Consider the following 21,719-nt stretch of genomic DNA (forward strand, 5'->3'; position numbering starts at 1 on the left):
CCACCTAAGCTTGGTTTTGATTTAAATTTGTAGGGAATTGGGAAACGATGATGTAAAATATGTTGGAATCCGCCAACATCAATCATTATGGAGATAAAAAAGATCTATATTCAGCTGCAGTATATTGAAATATGAACAACAATTAAAGTCATTTTGTTGCTCCTTTGCCCTAACTGTGAAAATTGTGGCTGACATGTTGCATTGTTAATGATAAATATCTTTAACTAAAATTTGGCTTGTACAGAAAATCATATGGTTTTCTACATCAATGTGACTGTGATTAGAGTCAATTATTCGCAAAACTAAGGCTGATCTTTTTTCCATTTATTGTGGCAATTAAAGAATTGGACCAGCCTGATGCAGGTCACATAATTCTCCTTCTGGAATGGATGAATTTAAGATGTGATTTAATTAAATAATTTACATGGATTGTGAAGTTTGGGAGCAGCCAGGTTTTAAATGAAAAAAATCTGAGTGAAATGAAAATGTAATGAGTGAAGACATTTAAACATTTCATTTGCTTAACTGGATCAAGTAAAGAGATCAAGAGTGCACATTCTTACAAGTTATTCTGGAAACACACATAAAAGTTGCTAGTGAACGCAGCAGGCCAGGCAGCATCTCTAGAAAGAGGTACAGTCGACATTTCAGGCCGAGACCCTTCGTCAAGACTAACTGAAAGCAGAGCTAGTAAGAGATTTGAAAGTGGGAGAGGGAGGGGGAGATCCGAAATGATAGGAGAAGACAGGAGGGGGAGGGATGGAGCCAATAGCTGGACAGCTGATTGGCAAAAGGGATATGAGAGGATCATGGGACAGGAGGCCAAGAGGGAAAGAAAAGGGGGAGGGGGGAAGCCCAGAGGATGGGCAAGGGGTATAATGAGAGCGACAGAGGGAGAAAAAGGAGAGAGAGAAAAAGAATATATATATAATAAATTACGGATGGGGTACGAGGGGGAGGAGGGGCATTAACGGAAGTTAGAGAAGTCAATGTTCATGCCATCAGGTTGGAGGCTACCCAGACGGAATATAACGTGTTGTTCCTCCAACCTGAGTGTGGCTTCTGGACCTATTTCTGCTCTCTGAGCTAAATATTGAAGCATCCATTATTAAAGTTGATGAATGCTACAATAAATACTAAAACTCTAAGAAGATGTGCACTGTTTAAGTGATGCATACACACTCCTATTAAACCTATGGAAGATACATCATGCCATGATTAAAAGCTAAATTCCTTAGGTACGAATGATCAAATTGAAATGTTGCAAATTTAATAAAGAATTTGATGAGGAGTTCCAGTACCTGAATATTAGAGCTCAGAATTTGTAAAACAGATGACTGCACAGACAGCCAATGCATTAGTGGTGGCTGGCAGCATCCGTCTGTCTCAGAGGACAATGGGTGATGATCATCATTATCACAAGCCTGGGCAGAAAGTATGGAGATCCTGAGATGCCCAGTTGTTAAGATTCCCCTCTCAGCCTCATGAGTGTAGTCCAAAGGAAAGGATATGAAGTAATATATGTTTGGCATCAGCTTGGCTGCAGGAGCTGCCGGAAGAATGTTCAATGATGTTTGGCTGCTATAGGGGCTCCGCTCCAGATCTTCTGTCTGGGCTTACTCCCGTAGTCTTCGTCTCTCCTGAGGCTGTCCACAGGGCACTGGGGCTATTTACCCATTGCTGGGGATCTGGTTCACGAGCACCAGGGCGTGTCCACACATGGGTGGGCCTGCAACTACGTGTGCAGGGGCCAGACATCCTCCCCGTCCTCTGTAGCTCAGCCTGAGTCCGAAAAGAGTTCAGTTTCCATGTGCTGTCAGTGAGGAGGCACTACATGAGGCTTGCTGTTGGAGAAGCTATGCACTGGCATGGAGGGACTTACACATTCAGCTCGCCTTTTCACGAGATTGCTAACCAGCAGAGGAAGCTGAAAGTGAGAGCGACAAGCACAACCCACTACACTACCACACTAGTTGCATCTCAACATATTCAACATAGTGACCACTTTCAAAATCTCCAGACTTCTGGAAAAGTTCAGGTACATCAGATGGTAGCAAGTGCAACAGTTTATTTCAGAAAGTAAAGAGAAAAACATTGGAAAACTAATTATAAACACAAGAAATTCTGCAGATGCTGGAAATCCAAAGCAACACACACAAAATGCTGGAGGAACTCAGCAGGTTGGGCAGCATCAATGGAAATGAATGAACAGCTACCATTTCAGGCTGAGATCCTTCTTCGGGATTCCAGTTAGTTTCAGGAAACTTTTTAGTTAGTTATTCTGCTGACAACAAATTGGAACCCAACAGTACAGTAACAGGAAAATTAGGTTGAGTTTAAGACCATGATTCCTCCAAAAGGACCACAACCTTGTCATAGGGTTTGGAGGGTTAAGTGTCTCAATGACCCAGATAGCTATGTTGGCTGGAGTCAAGACTTTATGCTTTGGCTCTTGGTAGGGTCACCCACGCCAAACAGGTCAAAGGGTAGAGGCCAGATTAAGAGTGGTCCACCAGTCCTCCAGGTTTGGGGGCTCAGCTCAGGGTTAACAACCCTGACTGGTAAAGCAAATTGTTACAGGAACAGCCATGAAGAATCCTTCTACATCTGAGTGAGACGACGTGGACAGACAAAGATGGAGGACTTTCATTACTGCCCTAAATGCCAGTGGCATAATGGCAGTAACTAACTAAAGCCATGATTAGAACGGCCATGGACCTTTTTGGGATATTGAGTCAAGCTTGAGGGTCTTACCTCTTACTTCCAGAGTCATGAAATTCCTCATGGAATAGGCTAATCAAACTGAATAGTTCATTCCAGTTCTTATTTTTAGGAAGAATCAGCAACCCCATTCAAATGGCTGATTTGTCAACTAAAGCTGGTCCATGCTGAGGCCCAATATTATGGATACCTGACCATCACCTGAGTCTGACAAGGAACAACACTGGGCTCATTGTGCCTGCACCTGCTTCCAGCCATTCTGTACCACCAGACAGCAATACGTGACCAGCAATGTCTGGGATACTCCAACACGCTCACTGCAGCTCCCCCAGAACGACCAGGCAGAAATCAGGGTGACCCAGCACAAAGTTCCAGATCGATGAACTTCATCTGAACCGGCAGTTGTCAGAGTGAAACAAGATTTTGTTGCAGAGAAAGAGGGATGGAGCTGAAGGTCTGTGATAGCGTGGAGACCGGGAAACCATGCATAACACAATTTGTGGTGCTGAATGAAGGCTGGTGAATATCTAAAATTACACTTGTGGAATGAGGGTCAAGGGAGCACATTTAAATTGGTAGAGACATGAAATCCAAGAGAAAAAGAAAGAGGAGAAAGAAGCAAAACAATGTTAAAATGCGGATTAGAGGTCATGGGATGAATTTTATTTATATATTGACATACAGCGTGGAATAGGCCCCTCTGGCCCTTCAAGCTGCTCCGCCCAGCAATCCCCTGATTTAATTCCAGCCAAATCACAGGACAATTCACAAGGACCTATCAGTCCACCAATTGGTACGTCTTTGGACTGTGAAAGGAATCTGGAGCACCTGGAGGAAACCCACGCAGTCACAGGGAAAACGAACAAACTCCTTTCAGGTAGCGGTGGGAATTGAACCCTGGTCACCTGTACTGTAAACCGTTCTGCTAACCACTACACGACTGTGGCACCCCAAGGTGAGAGGAGAAAGATTTAGTTGGGACATGAGGGACAACTCTTTCAACCGGTGGGTAGTCCAGATCTGGAATGAGCTGCCAGAGGAAGTGGTTGAGGCAGGTATATCAGACGCATTCAAAAAGCACCTCAAAGGTTCATGGATAGGAAAGATTTAGAGGGATATGGACCAAATGTGGACAAATGGGATTAGCTTTGATGGGGATCCTGGTCAGCATTAACTATATGGCGTGAAGGGCCTACCTCCCTGCTCTATGACTTAATGTGAGAGACAAATCTGGGGCAATTCCACTTTGGATATCTGAGAAAATCCAGCTGCTTCAGCAATGGAAATTTCTCCAGAGAAAGTCTATCAAAGCTGGACATCATGATAGCATTCGTAAAGTAACAATAAATTGTATTCCAAAAGCTTTTGTATTTGGTTTTCAAGAATCCTCGAGGTATAAAAACACAGGAAATGATTTTTCATTGTCTGGGAAGCAAGAGTTCTGGATTAAGTTTCAGGTCACAGGCTGATCAACACTGTGAGCTCATTTAAGGGCTCTCAGTCCATGACTAACTTCGACTGGGATGAGTGAGGGTATAGATTTACATCTGGGGAGGAACAGGTGGTCAGCACTGTCTACGAGGCAAACAATGAGGAAAGAGCGTGTGAGGGTCACGTGGGAGATTATGTGGGCGGATGAAAGGGATGAAGGTGTCTGGAGCAGGAATTTATGCCAATATTGAGCTAAAAAAGATGTTTTGACTAAACTTTTGGCCTGATTCACGCTACTGACCTCTTTCAGCCTATCAGGAAAGTTGTCCTCTTTGAGATGTTCTGATTAAACCCTGAGGATCTCAGTTAATGTAGATTAGTGAGGGTACTGCAGCTAAAATGTCTCATCTGTTCCTAGACCCATGCATGTTCACAATTCAGACATTTACAATAATCATGTACAGGCACGTTAACTACTCATCGACAGCTCATTCAAAAGTAAAATTTTGAGCTGAAACAACACCCTTGGTTTTCTCTGGAATGCTCATCGAACAATAAATTATACAGGAGTCAGGGATTCCAGCCTGAATGAAATGAATGCCTTTGGATGCTGAAATGTTGGGAAGGTGCCAAATAATTAAACATTACTTTTACATTACTGAGATTTATCTAAATCAAAAGCAAGCCTCCCATGTTGAGAAAACACTGAGAAAGATTTTAGCAGAAGACAAAATGGAAACAAAGCCGCTAAAATCATATGCTAAATCTGAAGAGAGTTGAGAGCCTGTCGTTCCTCAATGAGGGGCGGGGGGGGGGAGGGCTTGGACAATAGTAGCATCGGAACAGTGAGTTGCTAATTTCCCTTACTTGTCATTGCAGGAGCGACCGCTCTCTCCCTCGATGGTACTATTGTCCGAGAGAGACTGTCTGATATACCGAATTGCTGGGTTGTGGACTATAGTTTTGATGGTTTCTGCATCGATGTCTCTTTGGGGCGGTGGGGGGGGGGGGGCTTTTGCTGTTGTTTGCATGGTGGGGGGGGGGGAAGACTCAGTGCTTTTGCTGGCATGAATGGAGGGGGAGGGGAGACGGTTAATGTTTTTGCTGCTGTTTGTGTGAAGGGTAGGAAAGGAGTCTTTGATGTTTCTATCATTCATTCTTTGAGGTTTCTTGATTGTGAATATCTGTGTAGAGTACGAATTTTAGGTTGTATACTGTATACATTCACTGATAATAAATGAATCTTTACAGAGTGCCTTTCAGACACCTGCCAGGATTTCCCAATGTGCTTCATAGCCAATGAAGTAACAATATGAACACAACCAGTTCTCATAATTAGCAACATACTTTTGTGAGGTTTATATTGTATATTGATAATGATTGACACAAAGTTTAATTGCTTTCCCTCAAAATAGTACACTGGATTGTTTTTTCTAAACATACTTAACAGAACAGGCTGGGTTTGACAATTCAATTCGAAGCAAGTTTGCCCAATTGTGCAATGCTACAGTATAAGAAGGTCAATCTTAGTCTCTGCAGTGACAGTGAAACCCAAAGCTTTCCGACTCAGAGACGAGGGTCTCTCAGTCAAACCCTTGTTTAGACACCATAATATACATATAAAAATCTTCACATCGACATTCAATTCACAGTTTACATTGATGCTACTCTTGAAATGAAACAGCGTAATACTAAAAAATAGATGAGTACTTGCAGAGTCATAGAAAACTCCACAACAGAAGCAGGCACTTTGGCCCATCTAGTCTGTGTTGAAACATGTAAACTGCTTATCCCATCAACCTGCACCCATAGTCATAGAAAATTTATTTTTCTCAAAAAACCTCATTTTCCACCTTTTTCTCTTTTTTACACACACACTTTTGACTGTAATTTATAGTTTTTATTATGTACTGCATTGCACTGCTGCCACAAAAACAAATTTCACAAAACATGCCACATATTAAACCTCATTGTGATTCAACCTGTGAAAAAACAGCAGCTCATTATGATTTTTATGGCCAGCCAATTAAAAGAAATTGATCAGTATTATGACTAATTTTGTAGTCTCTTTCCATCAGAACACCTCTCCGGCTGCCAGAGTTTGGAGATCAGAACTCAGAGCTCCACGACGGATTGCTTTACTTACCAGGCCTGTGAAAGTGCTGTGGGGAGCGTGTAACCGTAGGCGTATAGCAGTGACGACTGTAGCTGGGTGAGCTGATGGACCCCTGACTGGACGACCTGTGCACCAGTCGATCACGAGCATCCTGGTATCCCTGAAATATATTTGCATAGATTACATTCTCTCCCCAGATAAGGAAGAGAGGCATACCATATTATGTTTTAAACATCTCTGCTAGAAGGCTCAGAAAAAATTCAACAGTGGAATGGACACACAATAGATAAATGTATGAATAGTTAAACTGAATGCATCACACTCTACAGCTGAATCTATCAAACTCTATCATCCATCACTGGCATCATCTACTTAAAGATCATTGCACTATAATATATTTCTTGCCTCTTGGCTGACTGGCAGTGAAGATTTAATTATCTACACTACAGGGTCATGCTGCATTTCCATTGGGCAGATCCAGAGATAATGGCACAGGTGTAATGAAGCAGGGAGTTTCCCCTAACCTGCCATCATTAAGCACCTAACAACCTAGCTCCAATTAGCTTAGGGCAAGAGCGGACAGTAGACTTACAGAAGACCAGACATCTGAAATGGAGAGAAAGGAAAGAATTCTATGCTCTCAGAAACCATTCCTGCTTAACAAATGACGATGTAAAATACTTGTGAGATCTTTGGAATCACTTCATTACATTCAATGACTGTAGGTTTGATACAGAACAACGGTGAGGAAAGAAAGTTGAGACAGAGATCAAAGTGAAGATTCAAACAGGCTCACGGAGTCTATAACACCATAAGACTGTAAAACATAGGAGCAGAAATAGGTCATTTGGCCCATCAAGTCTGCACCGCCACGTCATCATGATTGATCCATTCCCCTCTCAACCCCAATCTCCTGCCTTCTCCCCATAACCTTTCACGTTCTGACTAATCAAGAATCTATCAACCTCTGCCTTAAATACACCCAATGACTTGGCCTCCAAAGCCACCTTTGGCAACGAATTCAACAGATTCACCACCCTCAGGCTAAAGAAATTCCTCCTCATCTCCATTCTAAGTACACATCAAATGACTTCCAGTTCTTACATTCTGACATGAATGTCAAGATTGTGATTTCTAGGTCAGTCTTGGTCAAAATAAAATTGTGTCTCTAAACTGTATTGATTCTCTCATCTATGGAATGGATTTGCTTGCTTTGAAGTCTGACCAACAACTTGCATGGTGATCACAGATGTTATCACCAGCAACAGGAGATAAAGGTCTGGGAACACCATGGATAATGAGGAAGTTAACATTTGTGCTGAAGAAAGAGGGCAGAAGGTGGGCCATGAGGTCAAAAAATGGACAAATACAGACAGAGACAAGGGAGCCAGTGGTAAATTGTGGAAACAATTGACAGAAAGACATGGGATTGACTAGCCACCCATAGGAAAAGTGCATGAGCTACAGTGTGCCTTGGGAAAAAGCAAGATCGAAAACAAGAACAGGTAGTGTTTGAATATCTCTCTCACTCTCACACTCTTCAAGTTCCTGGGTGTCAAGATCTCTGAGGATCTAACCTGATCCCAACATATCGATGTAGTTATAAAGGAGGCAAGACAGCCAGCGGCTATACTTCATTAGGAGTTTAAAGAGGTTTGGCATGTCAACAAATACACTCAAAAACTTCTATAGGTGTACCATGGAGAGTATTCTGACAGGCTGCATCACCGTCTGGTATGGAGGGGCATAGGACCAAAAGAAGCTGCAGAAGGTTGTAAATCTAGTCAGTTCCATCTTGGGCACTAGCCTACAAAGTACCTAGGATGTCTTCAAGGAGCGGTGTCTCAGAAAGGCAGCATCCATTATTAAGGACCTCCAGTACCCAGGGCATGCCCTTTTCTCATTGTTACCATCAGATAGGAGATACAGAAGCCTGAAGGCACACACTCAGCAATTCAGCAACAGCTTCTTCCCCTCTGCCATCTGATTCCTAAATGAACATTGAATCTTTGGACACTACCTCACTTTTTAACAAAATATACAGTATTTCTGTTTTTGCATGTTTTAAAAAATCTATTCAATATACGTAATTGATTTACTTGTTTATTTATTATTATTTTATTTATTATAATTATTTTTTCTCTTCTAGATTATGTATTGCATTGAACTGCTAAGTTAACAAATTTCACATCACATGCCGGTGATAATAAACCTGATTCACACTCTCTCTCACACACACACACACACACACACACCACCGCATCCCCTCCCACCCCCCAAAATGGCCCTTCCAGCCCTTTGAGCTGTGATGCCTTAGATGATTTAACATCAACCTGATCTCAGGACAATTGACTATGATCAATCGACTTACTAACCAGTGCTTCTCTGGACTGTGGGAGAAAACTGGAGCACCAGGGTAAAACCCAGATACTGTACTGTAATCCACAGGAAGGAGATACAGAGACTCATTACGGGGACACAGGAATCTGATGCCCTGAGCTGTAATAGTGACACGCTAACCGCAACGCCATGGGAATTGGAGAGGTAAGAGCTGACATGAGCTGAGAATTTGGGAGGTAGCTGGCAGAGACTGTGAAATGGATCGATAACTGACACAGAGATACAACTCAGGATTTCCCTTCTCTTCCATTAATTTTAAAAGCATCATGCTAGAGCTACTAAACAGTGCACATGCTCCGGTTGATTTTAAATCATTAAGAGTTGCTTCTCATTGCATTCAGTTTGAGGCCTTCAAAGAAGGTACATAATTAAGCAGGGACTTCTGGAAATCAGGCCACTAGTAAAAGTTTTTTTTAAATATTGCAATTTAAAATAAAATCATCTTACGAACTATGAACTGATACTGTATTTCAGTATCCCAATAAAGGATACATTTATTTTAAAGATTATTTTAATCTTTTCAAAACATGTCACTCATGGGTGATTAAAACTATTTGTTGTGATGAACCATCTCTTTGCCACTTTCATCTTACTCCAAATTGGCACTCTAAAAATATATCAACCCTCTTAAAGCAAATTTAACTATAAGGAATTGCGTTGCAAAATACACTGGTTGGTGGCAGGTTTTTAACTTATCAACTTCAGTAGAAACTGATTTGCATGTTTTTAATATTTATAATGATTCATCCAATTACATCCAAAGCTTAAGCTCTTCTTTATCCAGACAAATCTTTTTGCCCAGAGGCAAAAGGAGGATGTGCCTGACCTCAGGCAGGGTGGGCACAGCACATCCGAATTACGGAGGGCGAACTGGAACTGGAATCATTAAGCGTGTAAGAGACACGTATCTGTTTTCGATCTGCATTGTATTTCCTGTTGTGTGTTTCTTATGGTAGTTAGTAATATGGGTGGAGTGTGGTAAGAGCAAAGAGTTTTGTGACAATCTCATGTTTTGTCTTTAGTTTGATGAGGTGAGTTTAGAGTTAGAGACTGCAAGGCGTGATATGGAGTCATAGAAAAGTACAAGACGAAAACAGGTCCTTTGGGTCGTCTAGTCTATGCTGAGTCATTTAGACGGCCTACTCCCGATGACGTGCACCAGGACCATAGTCCTCCACACCCCTACTAATAATGTACAGTGCCTATAAAAAGTATTCAACCCCTTTGAAGTTTTCATGTTTTATTGTCTTACAACACTGAATTACAGTGAATTTAATTTGGCTTTTTTGACATTGATCAACAGAGAAAGACTCTTTCGTGTCAAAGTGAAAATAGATCTCTACAAAGTGGTATAAATTAATTGCAAATATAAAACACAAAACAATTGATTGCATAAGTATTCACCCCATTCAAGTCAGTATTTAGTAGATGCAGCTTTGGCAGCAATTGCAGCCTTGAGTCTCAGTGGATAGGTCCCTATCAGCTTTGCACATCTGGACACTGCAATTTTTCCCTATTCTTCTTGATAGAATTGGTCAAGCTGTCAGATTGTATGGGGATCATGAGTGAACAGTACTTTTCAAGTCCAGCCACAAATTCTCAATTGGATTGAGGTCTGGACTCTGACTTGGCCACTCCAGTACATTAACTGTGGTTTTTAAGCCATTCCTATGTAGCTTTGGCTTTAAGCTTGGGGTCATTGACTTGCTGAAAACACACATCTTCTCCCAAGTTGCAGTTCTCTTATAGATGCATCAGGTTTTCCTCCAGGATTTCCCTGTATTTTGCTTCATTCATTTTACCTTCTACCTTCACAAGCCTTCCAGAGCCTACTGTAATGAAGCATCCCCACAGCATGATGCAGCCACCACCATGCTTCACAGCAGGAATGGTGAGCTTTTGATGATGTGCAGTGTTTGGTGTTTGACTAAACAGCGTTTAGTCTGATGGCCAAAAAGCCCAATTTTGCTTTCATCAGACTATAGAACCTTCTTCCAGCTGACTTCAGAGTCTCCCACATGCCTTCTGGAAAACTCTAGCCAAGACTTCATGTGAGTTTTTTTTTCCAACAGTGGCTTTCTCTTTGCCACTCTCCCTTAAAGCTGCATCTGGTGATGCACCTGGGCAACAGTTGTTATATGCGCAGTCTCTCCCATCTCAGCCACTGAAGCTTGTAACTTCTCCGGAGCTGTCCTCGGACTCCTGGTGGCCTCCCTCACCGACCCCCTTCTTGAATGGTCACTCAGTTTTTGAGGATGGCTTGCTCTAGGCAAAATTACAGCTGTGCCATATTCTTTCCATTTCTTGATGATTGACTTAGCTGTACTCCAAGGGATATTCAGTGACTTGGAAATTTTCTTGTATCCATCTCCTGACTTGTGCTTTTCACAGAGTTGCCTGGGGTGTTCTTTTGTCTTCATGATGTAGTTTTTGCCAAGCTAACAACCCTGGTTGGTCAAACTAAACTGTTACGGCAACAGCAATGAAGTTCCTTCTACATCTGAGTGCGACGGTATTCCTGAGTCTCCAGCCGGGACTTGCACGACTGACAGTGACGAAAACTGAGAGGAAGCTACGGACACGATGAAGGAAGCCACGTACGTTTCCAGAGATGGGGTCATCTTCATCGCTGCCCTAAACGCCAGCGGCAAAATGAACAAAGAAGAATTTCTATGTACGACTGGCCCTTTCCTTTGTCAAATCCCTTTCTTTTCTTGTTGTCAAAATGAGCGTTCTGGAAACTTCCAGCTAGTAATGAGATGGAAATCTGCAACAAATTCAAGATGTTTGGCTGTCCCAAGCAAATTTGCTTCAGTGATCATGCAACCTTATTAGCTCAGGGCCTTGGCTGTGTTGCCAGCTGGGATTTCTGCAGCCAAAGTTGTTCAGTAGCTTTACCAGCTGAACCTCAGGGAGAATCTCTGTGAGGAAGCAAACAGCAGGCAGATCAATCCACAGGTAAATGTACTTGGGATTTACTTTGATTAAGATTTTAGTTGGATTAGTTTGGGCCTTTTTAAGCAGACTAAAAATTGTATTGAATAAAACTTTCACTGAAACTGTTTTTATAAGTTCCTAATTGCACTTTTGATTTCAGTGGAAAATTTTGTACTTCCAAGTCCATAATGCTTGATTAACATCAGCTTGGCTAAGGCGGGTATGTAGAGGCCCCTCTACAGTCCTTCAACATCTTCAATTCTTTAGAAACTGAGTTTTCAGTCAACATCACAACCAACCAGAAAGCTCCAAGAAATACAACTTTTGTTCCAGCTTTGTCAGAAACCTTCCCGCTGAAAAGAACAAGTTTACTGCACAACAGTCGCTGTGTACTCCTGGCCAGTCAATGGAAACACGCCAAGGAAGAAAAAAATGTTATTTTAATCTAAGCTAACTCAATGGCTTGTTTGAGAAAACAAACCGAATAGAAAGCCGAGAGGACAGCAAGATTATTTAGGAGCATCACAAGACAGGAAGGTAGACACAACACAGAAAATGAATCCTGCACGAATGAGAAGAGGGTAAGGAGGAGCTAGAGACTGTGATGCTGCAATATAGAGGAACTAAAACGCTGCTGGAAGGACTTCATGTGTTAGCCAGCAGGAGTGGAGGCAGAGGAATAATTGAAGCTTCAGTCCTGACGTCGACTATCCCTGCGACCACAGATGTTGCTTGACCTGTGGTGTTCCTCCAGCAGCTTGCGTTTTGCTCTAGGTAAGATGTGATCACTTCACCATGGACAGATCCAGTCCTGGCTGTGAAAGGACAGGGGGTGGGCATGGGGCTTGCAACCCTGACTCGTTAAAACCCAGTGCTACAGAAATGCCAAAAGAAGATCCAAAGACCTCAACTCTGGGAGAGGAAAGATCTTCGCCTAGAAGAGTTATGTCGTGTGGTGAAACCGGAAGCCACAAGGCTGATCAATCTTCGTCCTAGGACAGAGGACTCTGATGAGCTGCTGTTGGCGGCCTGCACCCCCACAGGGGCGATGGGCTTAAGAGGACAAAGGCCTGCAACCCCGTAGGGGTGATGGGCTTCAGGAGACAAAGGAAGAGGAGATGTAATGGTTTAGGAAGAGTTTTAGGAGGGTAGACAATTTAAACATTTGGCTGCTTTGGGCCTTCCATTTTATGTAATTGTTTTCAGACATTAGTAGGGTAAAACAAACCCAGACATCCCACCTCTCCCGGAAGTTCCGGGAGTCTCCCACATATGAATAGTGGCTCCCTAATGCCCGCAAATTATATATAATATCACGGAAATCAATTTTTTTTGAGAACGAGAGAGTGCGCAAGCGAGAGGGAGAGAGCGAGCGAGAGAGAGAGCGCGAGAGCAAGCAAGCAAGAGAGCAAGAGAGAAAGCAAGCGACAGTGCGAGAGAGAAAGCAAGTGGGAGAGCGAGAGAGAGCGTGCGAGCGACCACGAGAGAGAGAGAGAGCGAGAGGGTGCCGTGGCAGAGTGTTCCAGAAAAAAATATATAAAACGTACATCACCCCAGACTATACTAAAGTGTACCCCTGCCTAATAGGGGTCAAAAATAATGACAGTGTTCCTCGCTGCACTGTTTGCAACAGCGACTTTTCTATTGCCCATGGTGGGTTAAGACTGTAAAAGACATGTTGAGGTGAGTTTAACAGGTGTCATTCGTTCATTAGCATAGCTGATGTTATTTAAATTAGCTGGCCAGCTGCTAAGGAGCTACTCTATTGCAGACATCCCACCTCTCCCGGAAGTCTCCCGCAAATTGATGGTGCTACCTCCCTGAAATCAGTTTTTGCAGGGTGGGATGTCTGCAAACCTGATACCGAGAGCAGTAGAAAAAAAAAATCACACAGTATACTGATAATCACATAACCAGGAGGTCAGTGGGACATCTGATTAATTCAACAAGAAAAGATTAGGTGTGATCTTCAGAGAGGCCTATCAATGGCAACTGAGAATATTCATAATTTAGGCATTGAACTATTGTGTAAGTTTATGAAATAGCAAGCAGCCGCCACAACCCCATACTGGAGCCTTGGATAGATTTACTACAAGAGAGAGTTCAGGAACATCAGAGGCAAAGGATGATGGGGATGGATTAGGCCTTGTGTAGACTGCTGACAGGATTTAGCAAGTGACACAACACTCCAGAAACGGCTCAGTGATCTGTCCGGGCTCTCCTCAGAAAATAAACAACGTAGAGGCAAAATCAAAAGAAAACAATCGCTGCTAACCTGTGATTGCCACGTACTTGTATGACACACCCTCAGCTCCAATAAAATGATTGTTGCAAAGAGATCTGACAGAGGTTTATAAGATTATGAGGGGCATAGATATAGTAGACAGGGAGTATCTTTTTCCCAGGGTAAAAATATCCAATACCAGAGGGCCTGCATTGAAGGTGAGAGGGCGTAGGTTCAAAGGGGACGTAAGGGGCAAGTTTTTCACTCAAAGAGTGGGGGATCCCTGGAATACGCTGCCAGGTATGATGGTAGAGGATTTTAAGAGACATTTAGACAGGCACATGAATATGAGGAAGATAGAGGCATATGAACATTATGTAAGTAGGAGGGATTAGTCTTTGGTGTCTTTTGATTTTCTTTTTAGCTGGTTCAGCACAGCATTGTGGGCCGGAGGCCCTGTTCCTGTGCTGTACTCTTCTTGTTCTATGAGTCAAATCCTTTATTCAAACTTATATTAATTGGCAAACATACAAACTTGAAGCAATACTAAGTGGTCAGCAAAGGTACGATCTCCACCGGTCCCCAGTTACAAACTGCCATAAAATAAGCAAGAACATGCAACTTATCCACTTCACGTTTTCCACGCCTCCACTCAAGTGATTAGTTACCATAATAACCATGCAATACAGAATCCAAAGCAAATAGAGAACAGATACATAGCTCCTACAAACAGGTTCCGCATTTACAGATGTCCATAAACTGATTTGATTCATAAAAAGTACACAAAATTCACTCAATATTGTGACCACAACTCCACAGTAATGAATGGCATCAAAAGAACACAAGACTGCAATAATGGATAATTACTAGAAGCAGAAAACAAGAGGAAACTGGTTCTAGCATTGACAGGTGAGAATGTATGTACGTAAGTCGGGATTTTGAGTTTAACAATATTATGAGAGCTCAACTATACATAAGGTTGTCCATAACTTTGGTATCATAACCCAGAGACAGCCTATACTTCTCACTGGCTCATCTCATTGACACCTGGAACTACAATACGTGAGTTTCCTTCCACAAACTGAACGCAAAACTTGAATCAGGATGTGAAGAAGAATCGTGAAGAAAGACTAAAACTAGTGTTCTCTGTTCCTCTCCCCAATTTGTTACTCAAAAGTATACTACCAGATAAAATAAGACTTAAAATAAACTTAGCTCAACTGGAAATAGCTCTAATGTCGCATGGCTTGGACATATTAATTTGTTCATTTTAAGTGTGACCAGAAATTGGGATTTGCATGTGCCCTAGACAAATGTAGTATTATCCATCCCAAGTAGATCTATCTGTTTAAAAAAAGATAAATGTAATTGCAGTGGACATGAATTGACTGTTTTCTGGGTTAATGTTGATCATTGTTCCCTCCTAGCTGCTGCACAGTAACTCAAATGCTTCCATGCACATCGCCTTTGTTGCCATTCAGCTGGAATTGGACACGTCCCATCAGAACTGTTAACCTAAACTTTACAGCTCTGCTGATGCACAGAAGGCCCTAATACCCCTCAAACACTCAGGCTCAGGGACCAGTACGTTCAACTTGCTGCTACCATCAGGAAGATGGTACAGGGGACTCAGGACTCACACCTCCAGGTTCAGGAACAGTTTTTACCTCTCATCCATCAGGCTCTTGACCCGAGGGGATAACTTTACTCAACTTCACTCGCCCCATCATTGAAATGTTCCCACAATTAATGAACCCGTTGCCAAGGACTCTCATGTTCCCAATAATATTGCTTATTTTTTTTTAATTATTATTTCTTTTTTTCTTTCTTTTTGTATTTGCACAGGGTTTGTTGTCTTTTGCACACTGGTTGTTTGTCCATCCTGTTGGGTGCAGTCTTTCATTGACTATATTGTGTTTCTTGCATTTACTGTGAATGCCCACAAGAAAATGAATCTCAGGGTTGTGTATGGTGACATATATGTAATTTGAACTTCAAACACTATTGCATGAAGCAAAAGAACGTTGCAAAGAGAAGGCTGGGAGACAAATGTGAAGGGATATACTGACCTCAGCTGAAGGTGTAGGGGAAAGTGTCCTTGGCGACTGGAGATATCAAAGAAAAGGAAAAAAAAACATGTAAAACCATTTTGTGGGTACATCAGATAGAAATTAATTAAGTCTCAGAAACTGACTCACCATAAACCTTTTGGTTTGTTTCTGGGGCATATAGATTTAGCAAAACACACAATTCAAAATGAAACAGGTCATGATACATTAAACAAAATATTCCATAAATGTCATAATGAAACTGATGAAAATCAGGAAAACATGTGGACAAGGTATGAATCAAAACACACGAATTGTTAATGCTAACAAGCAATATAATATGTTGTACGTATATCAAACTTACAAGTCTTTTTTCCTCATTGAATCATTTAGTTTAGTTTAGGAATCACAGCAAAACATGCAGACCAGTTGATTAGTATTGTGTCTCCTTCCTGGACTAGATTAACAGCAGCTCATTTTATCTGACAGGTTAGACAAAGGGCTCTGACGTACAAGCAAATGCACTCACTCTGTCCCTGTCTCTTTCTGACTTGATAACATCACTGAGGAAACAAAGGTGGAGCAGGACCAAATAACTGTGGTAGAGGCCTGAACTCATGATCTTGTAAAACAGGCTCAAACTATACACAGCAGCTCATTCTGTCAGTCACAAATCTAGAATCCTAGTTTAGCAATAATGCCCCTAAAACCACTGGATTGCCATCAAATTCACGACTGGATCACAAATGAAAGTTGATATCTTCACCAGACCGTGTGCCCTTGTTGGCAACATCTACATTCAATGACTGAACAAAAGAGGCAAGAAATTTTCCATGTAGTATAAAGTGACATGTTCTTTTATGATTGTAGATTTTAATATAAACATCTGCCAGGTAATTTGGACAAAAAAGCATGATTTCCAAAATAATTTGCTTCTGATTAAGCAATAACTCCCTCAGAGATGTACATTCAAATCAGATCAATGAAATTCCATTTTGACAAATTGCTAATTAGGGTATACCTTTATTAGGATAGTTTGATGTTTAGTAGTGCTGTTTAGCTCTTTAAATCAAGAATCAATGTAATGTTGCAGGATTTCTGAAAATATATTTTTAAGTGCTCTCAAACCAGGATGAGGCATTACATAAGAATGTTAATTGGCTCTTGGCAAACTTTCAAAGCAAGCATTAATTATTTCAGGAATTTCAGAAGATATAAAAATGACCTTTTGTCATATCCCTGTCCTCTGTACAAGAGGAGAGGTGCAAATATAAAAGGTATGACAGAGAACATAATAATTGACTTCAGTCCCTCAGTATTTCCAATTCATTTAAATCTCTTCTTAGTATATGCAGTGTTAAGTATCCAATGTATTGATCTAGTGTTCATCTGTTGCTCGTGTTATTGCACAGTTTGACGGTGAGCCACATAAAGTTCACTGACGTGAATCTGGATTGAGTTAGCTGACGTCATCATCACTATAGATTGACCTCGGCTCAAATGAGGCAAAATAAAAGAACTGCCAATGTCCCCAAATCCTGAATGCAATCTAACAAATCTTGCTGCAGCTGGACTTGGGTTGCTGAACAAGGGGACCTGAAGGGGCTTGTCAGATGTCTAATATGTCAATGATTATTAAAGCTGCCCTGCTTGTAACAGTGCAGCACCAAAGGAGAACTACTGATCAGGAACACAAGGGAATCCACAGATGTTGGAAATCCAAAGCAACACACACACAAATGTTGGAGGAACTCACAGGTCAGACAGCATCTATGGAAAAAACTAAACAGTTGACATTTTGGGGTGAGACCCTTCATCAGATCCTGAAGCATCTTGTTTGTGCTGCTGACCATAAAGCTATGTAGTGGCAGGGTAACTGTGACAGGGTAACTGTGCTATGCTGTCTATCCCACCTCTGTCCTTCGTACTTTCTCATGAACTCTGACCACCTACACTACACAAGCACCTATATCACCTTTGTCTGTGGTAATAGACCTAGAAATTTAAACACTGCTGTCGTTATTTTACTGCTAACATTCCTGCTGGAGAGCAAGATTCAGAGAGAGGGGTACCTTTACATCCTTTCAAGCTTCGGGCTTGAGTTGATTATAGGACCTTTCCAGAGAAGGTGTTGAAAACAAAGTTTCTGCAACCACAGCCTCCAGAATGCTCTGAATAAGTCCTAGCTGCCGCCAAGAGCACCAAATTTATACTACGTATGGTATCAAGCCGTGACACCACTCCCTGGCTTGTCATCACTGGACTGACCCACCGTTTATGCCAACTTACAATTATCCTACCAAGCTATACCTTGCAAAAATAATTGCAGGGAGTGAACCTGGTGTGACCTTTGCAGATATCTCCCAATTTATGATAATATATTGGGAAATATGGTTTCACCATTCCTTCACTTCATAACAACCTATTACCAAGCACCTCACAACTTCAGATAAACAGTGACAGAATAATTTCAGTCTGGGGAAATACCAGCTGCATAAAGCAGTACATTAATCCTGTAACTAATGTGGTAGTTGAACACACTGGAGAATTATTAAGTGCTTTTCTTGAAGAAGGGAAACAATGTTCGGTTTATTATTCCCACGCCATACAGAACATCCTCCCAGGACGCATCACGTCCAGGTAATTAATCTGCATGTGACTGCGAGAAACTGCAGAGCGTTACGGACACAGCTCAGCACTTCACAGAAACCAATCCCCCCCTCTATCAACTCCAGCTATACTTTTCACTGCATCCGTAAAGCAGCCAGCATTATCTGTTTTCCTCCCTCGTCCATCGGGCAGAAGATACAAAAGCCTGAAAACACGCATGGCCAGGTGCAAGAACAGCATCTCCCCTGCTGTTAGGTGGCTGTTAAATAGCTCCCTACTGCTAGAGATTGGACTCTCAATCTCATTATGTTCTTGCACCAAGTTTACCTACACTGCACTTTCTCTGTAGCTGTTACACTTCATTCCACATTCTGCAATTGTTTTAACTTGTTCTACCTCAATGCATTCTGTAATGATCTGATCTGTATGAACAGTATGCAAGACAAGCTTTTCACTGTATCTCGGTATATCTAACAATAAGACCCTAAGATACAGAGGCAGAATTAGGCCATTTGGCCCATTGAGTCTGCTCCATCATTTCATCATGGCTGATCCATTTCCCTCTTAGCCCCAGTCTCCTGCCTTCTCCCCGTATCCCTTCATGCCCTGACCAATCAAGAACCTATCAACCTCTGCCTTATATATATGTAAAGGCTTGACCTCCACAGCTACCTGTGGCAACAAATTCCACAGGGTTCACCACTCTTTGCCTAAAGAAATCCCTCCTCATCTCCATTCTAAAAGGATGCCCCCCTATTCTGAGGTTGTGCCCTCTGGTCCTAGACTCTCCCACCATAGGAAACATCCTCTTCACATCCACTCTATCAAGGCCTTTCATAATAAGCCAATTCCAAATACAAAACAAGTTCTGTTCATGTGGTTCTGTAAGATGTTGTGTTGGGCCAAGGGAAAGCTGTGGTCAAGTTTGGTTACTGTCATCTCCCACTCAACGTAGATCTGCATCTCCACTTTCAAATTATTTATCACCTTGAGAGAAATTGTTAGTAGGAGAAATCTGCACAAATGCACTTTTGATACCTGCAAACACTGCAAAGGAATTATCTCCCCATCCATGAGATTTACAAATTACACCAGGTCAAAGCTGTCCAAAGTTTTGCATTATGCATAACGTGTAAAACCTCAAGCTGACAACAGATTTAGCTCCAGTGTTTGTTGAAACATTTTTCCGCATTCTTCACTGTTAACACTCAGAGGACTGCAGTCATTTAAACTTCAAACTGACAACAGATTTAGCTCGCAAACACGAAAAAATCTGCAGATGCTGGAATTTCAAGCAACACACATCAAAGTTGCTGGTGAATGCAGCAGGCCAGGCAGCATCTCTAGGAAGAGGTACAGTCGACGTTTCAGGCTGAGACCCTTTGTCAGGACTAACTGAAAGAAGAGCTAGTAAGAGATTTGAAAGATTTAGCCTGATTTAGCCCAAATGAAGATTGAAAGTGTTTGTTGAAACACTTCTCCACAATCTTCAGTGATGACACTCAGAGGACTGCACTAATTCAAATTTCTCAGCTTTTCTCACATAAATAATTTGTCTCAAACCATGAGGCTGTGACAGTTCCTGTCAAGAGTGATCACTAACTCAGACACCAAGGTCCAATTACACATTATTTTGGCCCTGAATTTGAGAAGGCATGGGACATGCTACACTTATATTCACAGTAAACAAGTTTTCACTTCTTTAAGTTTTGTGTTGAATTTTTAAATGTTGCATCACTGTGGACAGGGCACAATCGAAGCAAATGATTTTAATTGTACGTTGCATACTCCTGTCGGAGTCACCTAATGTACAGACACTGCTGTACCTGATGTCACTTTATGTACGTACAATTAATCTATGTAAATAAGCTATCCTATGTATTTCTCAGGTCTTGGCCCGAAATGTCGACTGTACCTCTTCCTAGAGATGCTGCCTGGCCTGCTGCGTTCATCAGCAACTTTGATGTGTGTTGCTTGAAATCCCAGCATCTGCAGATTTCCTCGTGTCTATGTATTCATATTTTGTGCTCTTTATCTTATTGGGTTTTTTTGTGCTGCATCAGATCCACAGCAACAATTATTTCATTCTCCTTTATACTCATATACTGGAAATTACATTAAACAATCTTGAATTATAACCAAGCCACCTGCTCAAAGTGAAATCACAATAGCAATAAATAAGACAAGTTAGGACATGAAAAATTTTAAAATCTTATAAATTATTTAGAATTTTTTAAACTAAAATTGGTGAGCATTTCTTTCAATTTGTAAAGTTACTCTAAAAAGTAGGAATGTTTGACAATTGGGGATACTCATCTGAAAGGAACCTGTCAATGGTTCTCTATAAAACAGTTCTAATTTCAATGTTAGTAATGTTAGTTGGGTCAACAGAAAGATGCTTCAGCTATTTCCATGAGAAAAACTGCAATAACCTCACCATGCAAAATCAATTAATTTCATTCATGTGGCCAGTTATCCCTATAAACAATAGTAAAGGAAAATATTTATTTAAGGAAATCCAGTGTAGAGTAGGCCCTCTGAGCTGCCTCACCCAGCAAACCCCGACTAATTCTAGCCTAATCATGGGACAATTTACAATGACCAATTCGCCAACTTTGAACTGTGGGATAAAACTGAAACAGCCAGTGGAAACCCACATGGTCACACGAAGAACATACAAACGCCTTACAGGCAGCAATGGGAATTGAACCCAGGTCGTTGGTACTGTAAAGCATTGTGTTAACCACAATGTTCCTGTGCCACCCAATCTGAAAATATGAAAGTACTCAATTGAATTTACTTATTACTTTGCTCCCGATTTAGATCAGAATAAGGATTAATTCAAATGGTGCATTGTTATGCAGAGTTTGCCCAGGTTTTCTGCAGATCTCCGTTGACCCGTTAGCTTTAGCAATCACAGAAGTTAGTCATGTTTAATTGCACAAGGATTTTTGTGCAAAACACTCATTTACCAACTTACAGTTTCACTCTGAAAAACTGAGTCGCTGTCGCTTCTTGTGTATTGAGACTGTCAACAAAGAACCCGTTTTTAATTTTCGGCACTGAGCATCAATTTTTAACCAACATCCTCTTTGATAGTCTTGGATTTCTAGTGTATTGTTCTAAATACAAACATCACTACCATTCAAGAAAATTGCAGCCAATCTTTAGGCTATTTTCTTACCCAAATTCCATGCATCTTCATTGTCAAAAATCTAGGTACTTATCTTTC

At 41.5% G+C, this 21,719-nt stretch overlaps 1 protein-coding gene across 1 annotated transcript in view; it reads right to left on the reverse strand.

Annotated features, from left to right (window-relative positions):
• ablim1b (actin binding LIM protein 1b) overlaps positions 1-21,719 on the reverse strand; it is a 279,078-nt gene that overhangs the window by 50,697 nt on the left and 206,662 nt on the right. Inside the window, exons 11-13 of the mRNA XM_072239588.1 lie at positions 21,468-21,515; positions 15,899-15,934; positions 6,299-6,428 (exon numbers count right to left, since the gene is read on the reverse strand). Coding sequence (XP_072095689.1) covers positions 6,299-6,428; positions 15,899-15,934; positions 21,468-21,515 — 214 coding nt within the window. The remainder of the gene's footprint in view (positions 1-6,298; positions 6,429-15,898; positions 15,935-21,467; positions 21,516-21,719) is intronic.

The sequence above is a fragment of the Mobula birostris genome, chromosome 21 (genome assembly GCF_030028105.1).
Source record: "Mobula birostris isolate sMobBir1 chromosome 21, sMobBir1.hap1, whole genome shotgun sequence".
Lineage (NCBI taxonomy): Eukaryota > Metazoa > Chordata > Chondrichthyes > Myliobatiformes > Myliobatidae > Mobula > Mobula birostris.